Source organism: Anabrus simplex, chromosome 4, assembly GCF_040414725.1.
Source record: "Anabrus simplex isolate iqAnaSimp1 chromosome 4, ASM4041472v1, whole genome shotgun sequence".
Lineage (NCBI taxonomy): Eukaryota > Metazoa > Arthropoda > Insecta > Orthoptera > Tettigoniidae > Anabrus > Anabrus simplex.
In genome coordinates, this window is record NC_090268.1 from 93,663,075 (window position 1) to 93,680,120 (window position 17,046).

The 17,046-nt window shown below is 38.6% G+C and overlaps 1 protein-coding gene across 1 annotated transcript in view; it reads right to left on the reverse strand.

Annotated features, from left to right (window-relative positions):
• Positions 1 to 2,525: 2,525 nt before the first annotated feature.
• The window catches only part of nAChRbeta1 (nicotinic acetylcholine receptor beta1), a 933,151-nt gene continuing 918,630 nt past the window's right edge, over positions 2,526 to 17,046 (reverse strand). Inside the window, exon 7 of the mRNA XM_067146256.2 lies at positions 2,526 to 3,455. Coding sequence (XP_067002357.1) covers positions 3,291 to 3,455 — 165 coding nt within the window. The 3' untranslated portion in view covers positions 2,526 to 3,290. The remainder of the gene's footprint in view (positions 3,456 to 17,046) is intronic.

Below are 17,046 nucleotides of genomic sequence, written 5' to 3' on the forward strand. Positions count from 1 at the left end.
TTATTTGCATTGCACTACTTTAATGCCTAGCCAGGGCAGTAAAGGTGAGCTTAGTTAACCTGGAAGGTCATGGGTTTGATTCCATGTCAGCAAATTGAAAAATTTAGGAACAAGTTTTCCACTTCTGTAATGTACTGATACTGAGCTAATTTGTGGGGGCAAAGGCAACCAGGCATAGATTTAATCACTCTATTTCAATTAGTAATTAGGTTACAGATAATGGAAGCCTTTATCTTCTACTCTTCCAAAGGCTTTTGTTCCCTGTATGGAGATGGCTTTCTTAGTCCTCTTTTATGATGTGCATGTCTTTTACATTCTTGACTACGAAAATCATAAATTATTCTTCCTTTATTTGTCCTTTTTTTTTTTAGCTTGACTAAGCTGTATAGTGAATGGTTTCATTTTATGAGTAGTTTCAAAATAAATTAAATAAAGAAATTTCCAGACTTCAAGGAATTTTTCATTTTCAAAGATTTGGCCAAGCCAAAGCAAGCCACAGCGACCAAAGTGGCATTTAGCAGTTTTATATCTGCTATGTTGAGAAATATCCAGTTTTTAAACTTTTACCTCTTCCATTCTCTGCAAGGTTACTAGGATTTAGAAACATCAATGTCATGATCTGATAAAGCAAGATTGAGTAGGGGTATGAATTGGGAAATAAAATAATGGCCCTAAAGGGGGTTATAGTATGAAGAAATCAACCTTTTCATCTCAGTTGCAAGTTTCTTTCACATGCAGCTTCATTCAGAAATGTTTATCTGGAACAAGGCTGTTTGGAATATGCCATGGGTTACACAAAATGTTGTGACTCTCTAACTTGAGGAGATATTAAAGGGTATTACAATAATCTATGTTATATTTTCAACTGTATAGGTCAAATGTCTACACAGGAAATTGTATGAACTTGTTCTCAATTAAAATTACGACATGTTTATAAATTCTGTCTGTCACTAAATTTCCAAACTACTTTTACTAAGCTTCTGAAAGAAGATAGACATTCCTAAAATTGTAAAGGTTGCAGGAGCATCCATTTAAAAACATTTAATAGTAATTTAAGATTAATAGTTTTTTTTTACACTGTATTGTTTTCTGTTCATTTATTTATAGTAACCTTGAAAATCAGTGACTGATGTCAGTACCCTGTTAAATATTATTACATTATTGATTTTAAATCAATACTATATGATTCTTTAAAGTAATTTTGTAACAATTTCAATCAAGTTATTTCCCCTGTATGTTCACTATATTCACATTCACTGTTAATACAAAAGATCAGTAATTCGTAATGCAAGCATTTACTAGTTCCTGAGTTGAAGATTCCTTATTATGGTGATTAACAACAATGAGATATGAAGGCCATATCATGCACACACATCCTCCTCCTCTTCATCACAACAATTTGCAGCAACCTGCAAAGTCACATTTGAAACAGCCAAGTTGGTGAGATAGATATATACTCATACATTAACCATAACTTTTGTTATTAAAATCATACTTATCATTTTTACAGATATAATTTTTAGGTAGAGTGAAGTGATGCTGGAGTAAACAAGATCTATCTCATGCACTGCAAGTCTTTTCTCTTTGGAAGACATACGAGTGTTACTGATCGATGTAAGGTTTGAAGACATTTCGTTGAAATGTGTTGTGTTTTGTAGGTCCAATGCATCTTTGCCTAACTATAAGAAGAATGTCTCTTTTTTTTATCATATACATATAAACAATAACAAAAGTGAAATAGATGTCATAATCTAGTTATTTCCTTACTGAAATGTTGAATTTTCTTTATTGAATCTATAGTACCAAAAATACTGGCAAGAATGTTTGAAATTTGACACATAATTCAAGTTAAAAATTCATTGGCCTTTTATCTTATTCAGTTTTAATTTATATTTTATTGAATCACAGTTGTATGTGTATGGCTTATAATTATTATGCTTTGTATAAGAATTTAATGTCTTTAATATGAACCAAGTTATTTATTTTTTCAGACTACGTAGAATTTTGAGTCAAAGCTGTGCTTTTCTCTTCAGGATTTCAGAATATATAATGAGTCTTTTTTATCTCAAAGACATACCAAGAGTAAATCATAGCCCATTTTTTGGCAAATTTAATCATTTATGTTCTTTACTTCAACATATGTAGAAGTGAAAGGGGAAAGTATCAAAAAGTTATTTTTCAATCAATGATGTATTGAGAAAAAATCACCGAAGAAAAATAGTCTTCGTGAAATTATTTTTATACATACACTTTGTGTATATGCTACAAAATTTTACAAGTCCATAGGATATTTTTCTGGATGTTCATTTGTTTTAAACTGAGCACGAGTCAGGTGTGTTTGCGTGTTCATTACATTATTATTCGAATTTTCCATCTAGCTTTGTACCTGTGAGTTACATTTCAAAGGTGTTTAATTTCGTTAGGAGATTTTTTGTTTGTTTGGCAAATACAAAGCAACTACAATGCCTATCACGGTGTTATCTATTACTTCTAGAACGTGCACTCACAATGATATGAAATAAAAATAAAATGGTTTTGCCTGGCCTTCTAAACACACTTGAACATTCATTTCTTTTAAGTAGTTACAGCTCGTAGAGAAGGTGCCATCTGTATTGTTAATACAGTATTCAGAGTCTTAAAAAGAAGGCATGTTTGTTTTTTTGTTTGTTTGTAGACTTCTTCAGTAAGTTACTTGGATTGTTCAAATGTACTTTTTATTTTACATAGTTTTATATTGAGCACTCATTTTTATTTTCAGTAAATACATTCCTGATCTGTCCTTTAACACATTTCTTCCAAAAGCTGCCACAAAACACTCTTCCATTTATGTGTTTTTGTTTGGTTTAAAAAAACTGATTTTTTAAAAACTAGGACCAAAACACCTCTTAGGCCTATTCTTGTGTCTATTCACAGTTAACATACTCTATTGCCACTAAGTAACAAAGAAAAAACAATGGGTTAGAGTTGTCAGTTTCATATCGTTGGTTTTATGTAATAATATATTATTATTTTCACGCTAACAATTAAATATGATCAGTGACTGTAATGGTTTGATTGTGATTGTTTTACTTGTTGCTTTTAAACATAGTTCACTATTAACAATTGGATATCACTCAATTGCTCACAGAGCATTGTAATTTCTATCTGATTTGTTCTTTATGGAGCAATATCGCTGTTCATGTGGAACATCTATAAAGATGTATGCTGCTCAGAAGTCTATCATAGTACTGCAGCAATAGAGCACTATACAGGCAAGAAGAACAAGCTGCAGAGCAGAAGTTACGGTGCCCTCACTTGCCACGGTATATTTCGATGATGCGATCTTGGTCAACATATTCAAATATGTGTGGCGCATCCATTAAGATACCAATGGTGCCTGCTGTTGTTACCAGAAAGAAGATGTACAGCTGCAGTCGATCGATGACCATGGCAACATACTTCCAGTCCTCCCGGATCTGAAAATAGAAGTACATTGAAAGAAATAATGATAATATGTATAATAATAGCTAGTAAAAAAAAAAAAAAAAAAGCATTTTCTAAGTCATAGACAGATACGTAAAAAGGTAAAGGTAGACAAGAAGTAGATTGACCGGATGTCTTAGTATTAAACTGATATACCTTGGGAAGAAAAATCTCAATGACAAAAAATATTTTGGTTTTATTAGTAAATTATTTGTGTACAAAGGTGCGTATTCAGTTTTATGGATTATATTAAGTGAAAGGCTTTAGCTCATCACCTTTGCCTATTTCCTTAAGTAGTATCTCCCTCATTCAGTATAAAGTAGTAACCTCAGAACCCATCATGGAGGCATCTATGCCATGCTTCTTTCCAGATGGTGGCATCTTCTTCATAGGATGCAATAGCTTGTTTTTGACTTATGAACTAGTAGCTTTCCTTTCAGAGTTGAAAAACAGTTATAAGGAACCATATCTGGATTGTACAGGTTGATAGTTAAACAGCTGTCCTTCTGATTCTTACAGAAATTCTGTTGTTTTCAGAGCTGTGTATGTAGTGATGTTGTCACGGTAAGATACTTTTTTTTAATTTTAACATTTGGCTTTATGTTGCACCAACACAGCTAGGTCTTATGATGAAGATGGGATAGGAAAGGGCTAGGAGTGGGAAGGAAGCCTCCATTAAGTGGCCTTATTTAAGGTACAACCCCAGCATTTGCCTGGTGTAAAAATGGGAAACCACAAAAAACCAGCTCACAGCTGTGCACATCTAACCATTAAAAAAAAGTAGTTAGTGGGACGTAAAGCCAATACATTAATTACTTATTAAAACTATAAATAATTATAGCTTAAAATTACTCTATAGCCATTTCCAAGTTAAAACAACCGTTAGTAATGGTATTACAACTAACAACAATGAAACCACATAAGGCCTACACTATGTAGCCAAAAGTCTCCAGACACCCCACTGTGTGATGTTGAGCTATGTATCAGAGGGTATATAAGTGCAGGCACAATGTGTTGATGTCATAGATGTGTTTTCTGTCAGAATGAGTCAATGTAGAGAATTCAATGAGCTCGAATGGGGCATGATTGTAGAGGTAGACAAGTTCGGACATTGCACTGCATTGATTTCACAGTAGTTCCATGTGCCCAGGTCCACTAGTAGTGATGTTATTGTGAAGTAGAAACGTCAGAGAGGCACTGAATGCCATCATCGCTCTGGTAGGCCTAAGAAGTTAACTAATAGGGGATGCCAAACTCTAAAGTGCACTGTATGAACCAATCAACAGACCTCATCAACTATTACAGACGACTTCCACTGAACGTCAAAGACAGAGGTCAGTGACAGAACAATTTGTTGAGAGGTGATAGGACTCAGATTTCAGGGTTGTGTAACTACCTGAAGGCCACTGATCACGTGAACACATGCACGACATTGCTTAGAGTGGTGTAAACAATGTTGTCATTGGTTTCTCGTCTGTGGAGAGGTGGAAGAAGGTTATATGGAGTGGGAAGACAATATCTACTGTGGCACTATGATAGGCATGTATGGACCTAGCAGATGCCTGGCAAACGGTATTTACCTGAGTGTGTTGTGGCGACAATGAAATTCAGTGGAGGTGGTGAGATGGCCTGGGACTGTTTTTCCTCATTTGAGCTCGGACCTTTAGTTCTGGTCAATGGCACAATGAATGCAGGTATTCATGAAGACATTTTAGACAATAGCATGCTTCCCACATTGTGGCAACAGTTTGGAAACACAAATTTTTCTATATCAGTATGCTAATGCTCCTGTCCACAAAGCAGGGACCATTGCATCGTGGTTTGAAAGAAAGCAAGTGAATGTGCTGTACTGAACTGATTGAAGCTCTGACTGAAAAATCCATCAAACATCTTTGGGATGAATTAGAGCATCAGATGCTTGTTAGATCAATTTGCCTGACAACCTGGCAACAATTATTCAGAGTGTTTTCGGAAGAATGGAAAGAAATTCCACCTTTAGTGTATCAGAACTTAGTGGAAAGCCTTCTGTAAAGAGTAAATGCAGTAATGGCAGCAAAAGGAGGTCGTATATGCTGTTAGTTACATGGCTGGTATCTTTGGAATGAACAACAAAGGGTATCCCAAGGCTTTTGGCCACATAGGATACCTTCCTCTATTCTAATTTTTACCAGTTAAAACCCACTCTTTATCTTGGCAGGAAAATGTTTGTATTCCTCATAACTTTTCCAGGAAATTTAAATAATCACACTCGGAACTTAAAATTGTAGTATTATCAATAAAAAATTTCCGTAAAACACAAGTGTCCAATATTTATATGTACATTTCTGATCAAAAATTTAATGTGGAGATGGTGATGATGATGACGATGATGATACAGTGAAATGCTATCATGACAAAAAAGTATTATAAATTTCTAATTAAGAAATGAAAGTGTAGATGATGCTGATACATACAAATGCCATCATAACAAACGTAGTTGTAAGTCAGATTTTAATGGATCTGATATTTATTCTTATCAAACACTTAGAGTTAATAAATCTATACTAATAAAAAGAAACCGATGTGTAGTAGTCTAAAAAGTTTGGTTTAAAAATGGAAATAGACATGAATCAATGACATGTCACTCTAGAACAGGGATGGCGAACCTATGCCACGCGTGTCATTAGGTGACACGCGAACACGATTTCGGTGGCACACCACATGGACATATTAACATTTTTATGTACGTTTTGTACTACAGACTATACATATCTAGTTCATCGTATAGTCATAGTGTTTTAGGTTTAAGAAATAAATACCGAAAATCTAAATTCTAGTTCCATTCGAACGTGCATTATGTCCGGAAGTCGCCGACGAGCCGTTCGCTCACCCACATCAGTGAATTGTGTGTGGTTGCCAGCATCGCGTAGTTATTCTTAGTGAGTAACTGTTTATTGTGAACTTTGTAAGACAAATAGTTGCCAAGAAATTATCCCAATTTTGAAATTTGGAGAAACTATCGCACTTTATTTCAAAACCTCATACTGCACAAATGAGGTTTTTTTTGAGTGGTTAGATATTGAAAGTTTAGAAATGGAGTTGACTGAATTTTAAGAAAGCATGTATGGGTGAAAAAGTTTGTACAACTTGATCAAGCATTAGTGAAAATCGAGTGTGCTGTTGATGGTGGATACTCTCTCCAGAAGCCAGAGAACAGTTGAACAGCCTCCCACAAAAGTTTCGGCCATGAAGAAACTTGCTACAGCGCTACTTACTTTGTTTGGGTCATCATACGCCTGCAAGCAACTTTTTTCTAGAATGAACGTTGTGAAGACGTTATGAACCTAACATAAATGACATAGCTACTAAGTATTTTTGCGGTATTGGCAAAATACCACCATGAAACATGCAATCACATGTATCTGGTATTTTACAATATAACATATTATGAAACATAGTTTGGAATTAGGGATGGAAGTCAGTGGTAGCGGTGGCGAGTGGGGGCGGGGGTTGTATCCATTACAAATGAAAATAACAAGTGGCACAGTAGACAGTTGGGAATAATAATCCAGATCTATAATGGCACATTAGTTGGAAAAGGTTCGCCATCCCTGCTCTAGAACAAGTAACTTAAAATTTGGTGCCAGGGAACCTCATACAATATTTGTAGAAGAATAGAAATTTCCCATAACTTCTTAATGGGGCCAAGCTGGAGAATTTTGAAATTTGGGCTCAGAAGGAAAACAGTATAGGTATACATATGTAAACATATTTCTTACCCATTTGGGAATCTTTTAAAGATATAAGTTACCTGTATTTGTCATGGGCTCCAGAGTTTCCTGGAAGTCCTAATTCATCTTTAATACTAACCCCCAAAAATGTGCTGAGGGAAAGTTTTGAGATATTAAGGAGTTAAAGAGACATAATCTACTGGTAAATATAAGTCAAAATATAGTAATATACATAATCTACTGGTAAATATAAGTCAAAATATAGTAATATACCATGTGATTCAGCTGCCCCTTCCAATGTAGTTTTATTCAACCCAACTAATTCTGAATCCTACCAACATGTATATAATCCGCTTGCAAAACAAGACGCCTTGAAATCATGTAGTGATGTCCTTTGACCATGTAACTATGTTAATGTGTCGTGCCACGCGACCAGATGTAGTGAAGAGGGGAATCAATGCTTGAAACTAGGTAACAGTGCAGTAATTAATGTCTTAAACACCAAACTGGATGGCGAATGTACTCTTCTCTCATTGTACTACCAGCATGCTCCCAGCAGGTATGCATAGCAGATGTGGTTAGGCGTTAGCCTACCAACCGACGGAATGTGCCATCGGCGGTTCGAATCGTGCATCGTTCAAATATTTTTGCATTGGTATGATGTTTGAATACATAAACATAGGCCCACGTTCGCCACCTTCAAACAGTACAAAGACACTGTTATTTTCTTGTGCCCTACGCTTACTCTGTTGTTTAGGACCTGAATGTAATCTTTGCTGTCATTCGGCATGATTTCCACAGAAGATTACATGGATATGCTCCTCACATATGGGGAAGCAAGAGAAAACACATGCGAGGCACTATGTCTGTACCAGGAATGATATCCTGACAGGCGACACCTGGCTGCTATGACATTCTGCAGTGTTGAAAGATGCCTAAGAACAACAGCTGTGATTTTCAAGCAGCCACCAGTCTGCGATAGGCCTGTTACATCGTGTGAAACAGTAGAGGCCATTCTGGAGGCAGCTCATAATAATCTACACATCAGTACAAGTATGATTGCACAACAGGTGAACGCCAGTCAGCCATCCGTCTGGCGAACACTGCATGAACATAAATTTCACCCATACCATCTTGAGCAACACCAAGAGCTCCACGAGCGGGATTTCGAAGCTCGAATGGAGTTCTGTCAGTGGCTATTTGGCAGGCTGGACAATGATGCAGCATTTGTATCGCACATCTTGTTCTCGGACAAATCACGCTTCCAAAATAATGGGAACTTCACTTGCCACAACATGCACTAGTGGAATCCGGACAATTCTCACTGAGTGCGACAGGTGGCCCATCAAGTATGATGGGGAGTGTATGTGTGGTGTGGAATCTTGGGGCATCGCCTGATTGGACCCTTATTTCTTTGAGGGCCATTAGACGGGCCCATGCTACCTGCACTTTCTGCGTCAGGAACTCCCACTGCTGCTGGAGGATGTGCCCTTGCACAGTCGTTTGATGATGTGGTTGCAACAGGATGGAGCTCCGCCACATTCGACTTTACCCATTTGTAACCATATGAACGAGGAACTGACAGGGAAATGAATAGGATGAGGAGGCCCTGTTTCTTGGCCCACCAGATCATTGGATTTAATGCTGTTAGACTTCTTGTGGGGGAATTCGAAGAACGTCGTTTACACCCAAGCATTGAAAAACCCTGACCAGCTCAGGCAACTCATTATGGATGTCTGCTGAGCAATTACACCTGTAATGCTTCAGTGTGCAAGATGATCTATTGGACCGAGCATTTGCTGCAATAAAATATTTTCAGGGCAGTTGTGTTACTATTATTTCTGGTCCATATGTGTCCAGTCTGCTAACTAATTGACCCTTCTTATGTCCACAAACACATTAATTCACATACAATTTGCATGAAAGTGGGTATCGAACTTACATTACATGTGGTATGTATTAAACAATTATTTCAAAAATAAGAAATCTTTGCCCCAGACTCAAACCTCTCACCTCACACGTAAGCCCTCTCCGCCGTGCCTTTACCAACTACGCTGTGGTTCTATACAGCACACTGTGCAGCTTATAGCATGTATTAGGTTTACTGCAGTCACAATATCATTTTAGTGTTTTACCGGCATGTCAGGTTCATATGATCTAGAAGGCACATGCATGCCTTCCAGTGCTTAATAAGAGTGTAATATTACAGTTCCTATCATGGTGAGGGGGGTAAATACCAAGATATTCAGTTGTGTCGTCCGAGCATACTGGCAGGGCAAATGTTTTCAGGATGGAATTAATATTGCGGGTTGCATTGGAAGGGGTGGCTGAATCACACGGTATAAAAGCAGGTAACAAATAAAATTAATGAAGCTTTTCCAGGTATCTTAGAATCATAAAAAATGGAGCCAGATCCCTAGAAATGTTAAAAATTCCCAAAAATCCCTAAAGGAGCTGAGCAGGGAGGTCTGAAATTGGGGCTCAGATGCAAAACAACATAAACACACAGGCATAAGCATTTCTTCACCTGGTGGTAAACCTTTCTTTAAAGGTTGAAATCACATGCTTAAGAACAAGACACATGGGTTGACACTGAAAGAAATACTGTACATTTGTTAAATAGATCTATAGGAAATACATACTGTGTATGCATATATTATTGATTATAATTTTGACCCTTTATATGGTTCATCTGTTCAGCAAGCATCATGACACTTGTGGAGCAAAACTGGTCTTGTGAAGTCCAGGGGACTGCACATGTTTAAGGCTGAATAAGGTTTTCAATTTCTGAAAAACGTCATTACAGCAACAATGCTGTGTTTAGTTATTATTAATTCTAATCATGTGTCCTAATTTTACAAAGAAATAACTCTAAAGGGCAGTTATTAATAGGTTTTTGAAATATGATGTAACTAATGTCTACTTGAATCAAGTATGTCAAAAATATTCAAATTAAATGATTAAAGACATACAAGAATTTCCTAACTGTGTAATTGCAATATCAATAAAGGTACCAATAACAAAATCATGAAATGGCTTATTCAAAAAACAAAGTTATATGGAAACCAGCAGATTTTACATTTTAGGTACTTCCAAAACGTATTTCACAGTCATTCATGCAAAAACTTGAAAAATTAAAATATATCCTACTCATAACATCAAGATGAAATGTGTACATATGTTCATTCCCCATTTGCCTCAATCAAAAGCTAAAATTACCTTTAATTTGAAGATTATTTGTAAGTCTGAACTTGAGCCAAGGTCACTTTGTGTGTAATCAGTATTATTATTGTCAGAATCCTCTATGCCAATGGTGCATTCAGCCAATATCATTAACACATCTTCAAAAGATGCACTGCAAATACAGAACCTTGGTGGTCCTGGTTTAGCCATAGTTATAACTTCAAAATGATTTTCGTACAACAATGAAGAAAGTCACACTATAACAGAAAACATACATAACCGACAATGTGAGGTCCAGCGAACCACTCGAATTATGTAGTTAGTACAACAGAACACATTTCGATGTTATCGCAACAGCTGCCTGAACTTAATTGAGTAGTTTGAAGGTACTGGGACTGCCAGGGTTATAGTGTGAAAGGAACGGCATAGAGCAAACAAACTAAAGTGCAGGAGGTCTTAGGGACCGCACATTGCTTGATGGGGGTTAATATTGTTATGTAACCCAGTCCATTTCATATGTAATATGCATTTATTTTTGAATGTCCTTCAAGTTTCATCTTGATTTATAGTGTAGCAAAACACATGGTTACCACTAGTTTAATAAAAATCCATTGTTTAAGAGTACTCAAATATAACGCAAAAGCTGCATTTAAGATTTTTTTTTGCTGGTTGCTTTACGTCGCACTGACACAGATAGGTCTTAAGGCAATGATGGGATAGGAAAAGGCTAGGAGTTGGAAGGAAGTGGCCATGGCCTTAAGTTAGGTACCATCCAACCATTTGCCTAGAGGAGAAGTGGGAAACCAAGGAAAACCACTTCAAGGATGGCTGAGGAGGGAATCGAATCGACTTCTATTGAGGTGACCTCCCGAGTCTGAGTGTTTAAACATTTGATCTATATGTTGGGGGGAAATATCACTATATTTCTGACAATAATAATAATAATAATAATAATAATAATAATAATAATAATAATAATAATAATAATAATAGGCCAAGTGTCCTTTAAGGTTTGGGAATTTATATAAAGACTTCAGTACCGAAAGTCGCGCGCAGCTGTGAGCTCGCATCCGGGAGATAGTGGGTTCGAACCCTCGAACCCCACTGTCGGCAGCCCTGAAGATGGTTTTCCGTGGTTTCCCATTTTCACACCAGGCAAATGCTGGTGTACCTTAATTAAAGCCACGGCCACTTCCTTCCAATTCCTAGACCTTTCCTGTCCCATCGTCGCCATAAGACATATCTGTGTCGGTGCGACGTAAAGCAAAAAAAAAAAAGCGACAGCAATTCCCTCTTCGGTCGCTTAAACGAGGTCTTGAAATGTACGTTGGGCAGGCATAGTTGCCAATTTTACATGTGTTTAATACCTTACTTACCTCACTTAAACCCATCATTGCCCTCTTCAAAATCCTATTTCTTTCCAACCCTAAAGGCTCCTCTTTAGATCTAGAGAGTACAGCAGCCTGGATGGAGAGTCATTGCCCCCTCAGTTACGGTAAAGGTTGAGTGTGCCGAGCTCCGGGAAACTGCCTGACTGTGGCACTGACACGGGAACCTCCCCTGAGTCCGCGGGGACTGGTCGAACCCCAAGGGTAAATACTGTATATTACACCTACCTGTTTAACATTCCTTCAATCGCTGTGGATTTTAAGGAGCAGAGTTGCGGAGCATTGCAGGTGAACATATAACCTGTTACGCTTATAGCCGATCAGTAGGAAATAATAATAATAATAATAATAATAATAATAATAATAATAATAATAATAATAATAATAATAATAATAAATATTTAACGGCGCTTGAATGGATGAATTTATCGTAATTTTCTTCCATAGGAACTCTTCAGTGTACTAGAAGACAAGGAAATGGAGGTGTCATATTTAGACACTTGCAAGTGCTACCGACCTCTGTCAGGATCGAACCCGCTAACGTAGGAAAAGGGCAACGATAAACCGACTGCATCATTGAGATCGTATGTAAGAAATTGTAAGTTATATTTGTTGAAAGGAGGCTCGAGAGACAAAAGCACGTGACACTCCCGATCACGATGAATGGATGTTGGAAGGAGTGGCAGGTGAGGATGCACATTCGCTTGAGAACACTGTACCACGCAGGCTGACCCGGCCGGGCCGGGAGGGTGCGGTCGGGCTTGGCGGATAGCGCACGAGTCTGCGCGCACACCAGGATCAATGAGATACTGCCCCGAGCCCATCCAAACACAAACTATTGCTGTGGTCCCCTCACTTATACTAAACCTTTCTCTAAGATCAGGATGCTCAAACAGCTCCACTATCCTTCCTTACACCATGTTGTTCTAAATTTAGAAAAATGTATCCTTAAAAATTGGTCAGAATACTCAATTTTACATTCTTTTTTTTTTTTCTAGTGGCTTTACGTCGCACCGACACAGATAGGTCTCGTGGCGACTATGGAATAGGAAAGGCCTAGGAGTTAGAAGGAAGCGACCATGGCCTTAATTAAGGTAAGCTACAGCCTGATGTGAAAATGAGAAACCACGGAAAACCATCTTCAGGGCTGCCGACAGTGGGATTCGAACCCACTATCTCTCGGATGCAAGCTCACAGCCGCGCGCCTCTAACCGCACGGCCAACTCGCCTGGTATTTCACATTCTAGAAAGCATCTTGTTCATAAGTGAAATAAGGATTCTTCAATAGCTCACTACTAGTGATTCCGTAAATAATAGCCACGAGCTAGGTATTGCTTTCAGATTATTACTCTCAGTATAATCTAGTTTACTCCCGATTCAAATGGCGGGCGTGATTAATCCTCAAAGAGAAAAGTCACGACCTAGGAAGAAAGTACTAGTAATCTTGATTTATTTTGCTTGTTTATCGCTGGTAATATTTACGATATTATTAATGCTATCTTATAAATAATATTAATAATAATAATAATAATAATAATAATAATAATAATAATAATAATAATAATAAAATGTCCGCCTCTATGGTGTAGTGGTTAGTGTGATTAGCTGCCATCCCCGGAGGCCCGGGTTCGATTCCTGGCTCTGCCACGAAATTTGAAAAGTGGTACGAAGGCTGGAACGGGGTCCACTCAGCCTCGGGAGGTCAACTGAGTAGAGGTGGGTTCGATTCCTACCTTAGCATCCTGGAAATGGTTTTCCGTGGTTTCCCACTTCTGTCCCAGGCAAATGCCGCGATGGTACCTAACTTAAGGCCACGGCCGCTTCCTTCTCTCTTCCTTGTCTGTCCCCTACAATCTTCCCATCCCCCACCAAGGCCCCTGTTCAGGCACTGGTCATCCTCCCCAGTTGTATCCCCGACCCAATGTGTGAAGCTCTAAGACACTGCCCTTACGGCGGTAGAGGTGGGATCCTCGCTGAGTCCGAGGGAAAAACCGACACTGGAGCGTAAACAGATTAAGAAATAATAATAATAATAATAATAATAATAATAATAATAATAATAATAATAATAATAATAATAATAATAATAATGCCCACCTGGTAGCCACGATCGTTAAGGCGTTGAAGTCTATATGGTCTGACACCGTGGTTAGCCGGTTCAAATCCCGTTGGTCGAAACAATATTCACCATGAGAATGTTGGCCGGCAGGGTAGGGAAGGTGGTGGTATACAATTTCTAATCACTAGATTGCGTGCCAAAAGCCTGGATTAAATTGCAAACCTCCCCGCAGTGCTCATATGGAGCAAGGACATATGACGCTGTTGATGCTGATTCGTCTGCCGTTCGGGGACGTACAGCTTTAAACAGACCCCTTGGTGTTATTCGACAGGAGTAGGCTACATTTCGGTTCGGCCCCGCGGTGTAGGGGGCCACGCGTCCGCCTGTCACCCGGTGGCCCCGGGTTCGATTCCCGGGCGGGTCAGGGGTCTTTAATTGTAAATGATTAATATTCCTGGCCTGGGGACTGGGTGTTTGTGTTGTCCTTAACGTTCCTTTCCTCACATTCAACACTCTACGCTTCCAATTATACGCAGGTTCATATCATGGTGCAAGTAGGGGCAAAAGATCTCTATAGGTCGACGCCCCGAACAAATAGCATTTTTTAAAAACTGAAAAAGAGAAGGCTACATGCCGAAACCGGATTTCATGCTCTCCCTACATCATCATTATCATCATCATCATCATCATCCCACATACAGACGCGCAGGTTGCCTATGGGATCTATGGAAAAGACCTGCACCAGGTGAGCCGAGCATGTCCTTGGACACCCGCGGCATGCAATGCAGATGATTTTCGGTGGTTTTCCATTTTCACTCCAGGTCAGTTCTTGGGATCTACCCTAATTAAGACCATGGTCACTTCCTTCTCAGTTCTAGCCCGTTCCCATTATAGCGTCGTCGAAAACCTTGGATATGTTTGGTGGGCTGCGTGGTTCAGGCAGTTAAGGCGCTTGGAGGTTCGATCCTGACTCAGTCCAGTGGTATTTGAAGGTGTTCGATTACCTCAGCCCCCTGTCGGTAGATTTACCGGCACGCAAAAGAACTCCTGCGGAAGAAAATTCCTCCAAAAACCGTTAAAGTAGTTAGTGGTACGTAAAACTAATAACAAACATTATTTGGAAGTGTTAGTGCGACATCAAAGCAAAAAAATAATAATAGTAATTCTTTAGGTTATCCGACTTATGTTTTTGGTCCCTGGAGCCTCCTTCCTTGGCTCATTTTGGTTTTCGTCGGAGGTTTGAGGCTTGATACCCTTCCTGACGTTACGTGATTTTTCAGGTGAGGATTCAAACCAATAATAATAATAATAATAATAATAATAATAATAATAATAATAATAATAATAATAATACAAATACCGGGCGAGTTGGCCATGCGGCTAGGGCCGCGCAGCTATGAGCTTGCATCCGGGATATAGTGGGTTCGAACCACACTGTCGGCAGTCGTGAAGATGGTTTTCCCTGGTTTCCCATTTTCACACCAGGCAAGGTCACGGCCGCTTCCTTCCCACTCCTAGGCCTTTCCTATCCCGTCGTCGCCATGAGACTTATCTGTGTCGGAGTGACGTAAAGCAAATTGTAAAATAATAATAATAATAATAATAATAATAATAATAATAATAATAATAATAATAATAATAATAATAATAATAATAATAATAATCCATAACAGTACAGCTCTGATGGGTCTTGGCCTACCAAGCGACCGCTGATCGCGTAGAAAGCCCCACTATCAGGTGACGCGTGGTCAACGTGACGAATACTCTCGGCCGTTATTCTTGGCTTTCTAGACCGGGTTTGCTATCTCATCGTCAGATAGCTCCTCAATTATAGTTCTCAAGTAGCCTAGGCTGAGTGGACCTCGAACTAGCCCTCAGATCCAGGTTAAAATACCTGACCTAGCCTAGAATTGAAGCCGCAGCTTCCGGGTAAGAGGCAGGCTCACTACAAATAATAATAATAATAATAATAATAATAATAATAATAATAATAATAATAATAATAATAATAATAATAATAATACTAATAATAATCTGAGCGAGTTGGTGCGGTTAAGGGCGCGCAGCTGTGAGCTTGTATTCGGGAGATAGCGGAGTCACACCCCACTGTCGGTAGCCCCGAGGATGGATTTTTGTGGTTTCCCATTTTTACACCAGGAAAATGCTGGGGATGTATCTTAATTAAGGCCATATCCGCTTTCTTCCCAGCCAGGCTGAGTGGTTCAGACTGTTGAGGTGCTGGCCTTCTGACCCTAACGTGGCAGATTCTATACTGGCTGATTCCGGTGGTACTTGAAGGTGCTCAAATACGTCAGTCTCGTGTCAGTAGATTTATTGGCACGTTAAGGAACTCCTGTGGGACTAAATTCCGGCATCTCGGTGACTCCGAAAACCGTAAAAGTAGTTAGTGGAACGTAAAGCCAATAGCATTATTATTTATTGTTTCCTTCCCACTCCTAGCCTATCGTCGCCAAGAGTGGAGTGGACCTCAAACCAGCCTTCAGATCTAATTAAAAATCCTGACCTGGCCGGGAATCGAACGCGGGGCCTCGAGGTAAAAGGCTCATTCAGCTAGATCGCATAATTTATTTTTAAGGCAGTACCTTGTATCAATAGATTTAAAGATACTGAATCGTTATTTATTTAGAACAGGATCTGTTAATTCTATCCATACAAGCTCGTTTTTAGGTGTTAAAGTAATTTCCGCATTCAGAATTAGATTTCGGAACCATCTTACATAACCTGTGGCTTCTAAAATTGGATTTTGCTTTTCGATTATCATGGGTTATTTTACCAGCATATTAAAATCGGGTTTCGAGTGTTATACAGGTCAGTATAGGTTATTTCATTTCTCGTACTATCACAGTAGTCACATTACAAATGATAATTTATAATTTACAGATTTCACTGTTTTTTGTTCTCTGATTAAACAAGGGACACCGTTGAAACATTCTCTAATGAGGCATGTATAATTCTTGTCATTAACTGTATCATGTGGAGATCGTGTATGTTTTAATTTCAATGCTGTCAGATCCAGGTGACGCATGTTCGTAAACTGAGTTTATTATTTTAGTTACTGGACATTTAGCATTAGATAAAATTACATGAATTGCTTTCGGGAGGCTATGACACGCTGTACTCATTTGACTTGATCCATTTAAATATTACACCGCTCTTTTGTTTTTATATTTCATTTTTTAACTGATATTCAGACGGGTTGATTTGTATCTGCTAGTGAGTTTTA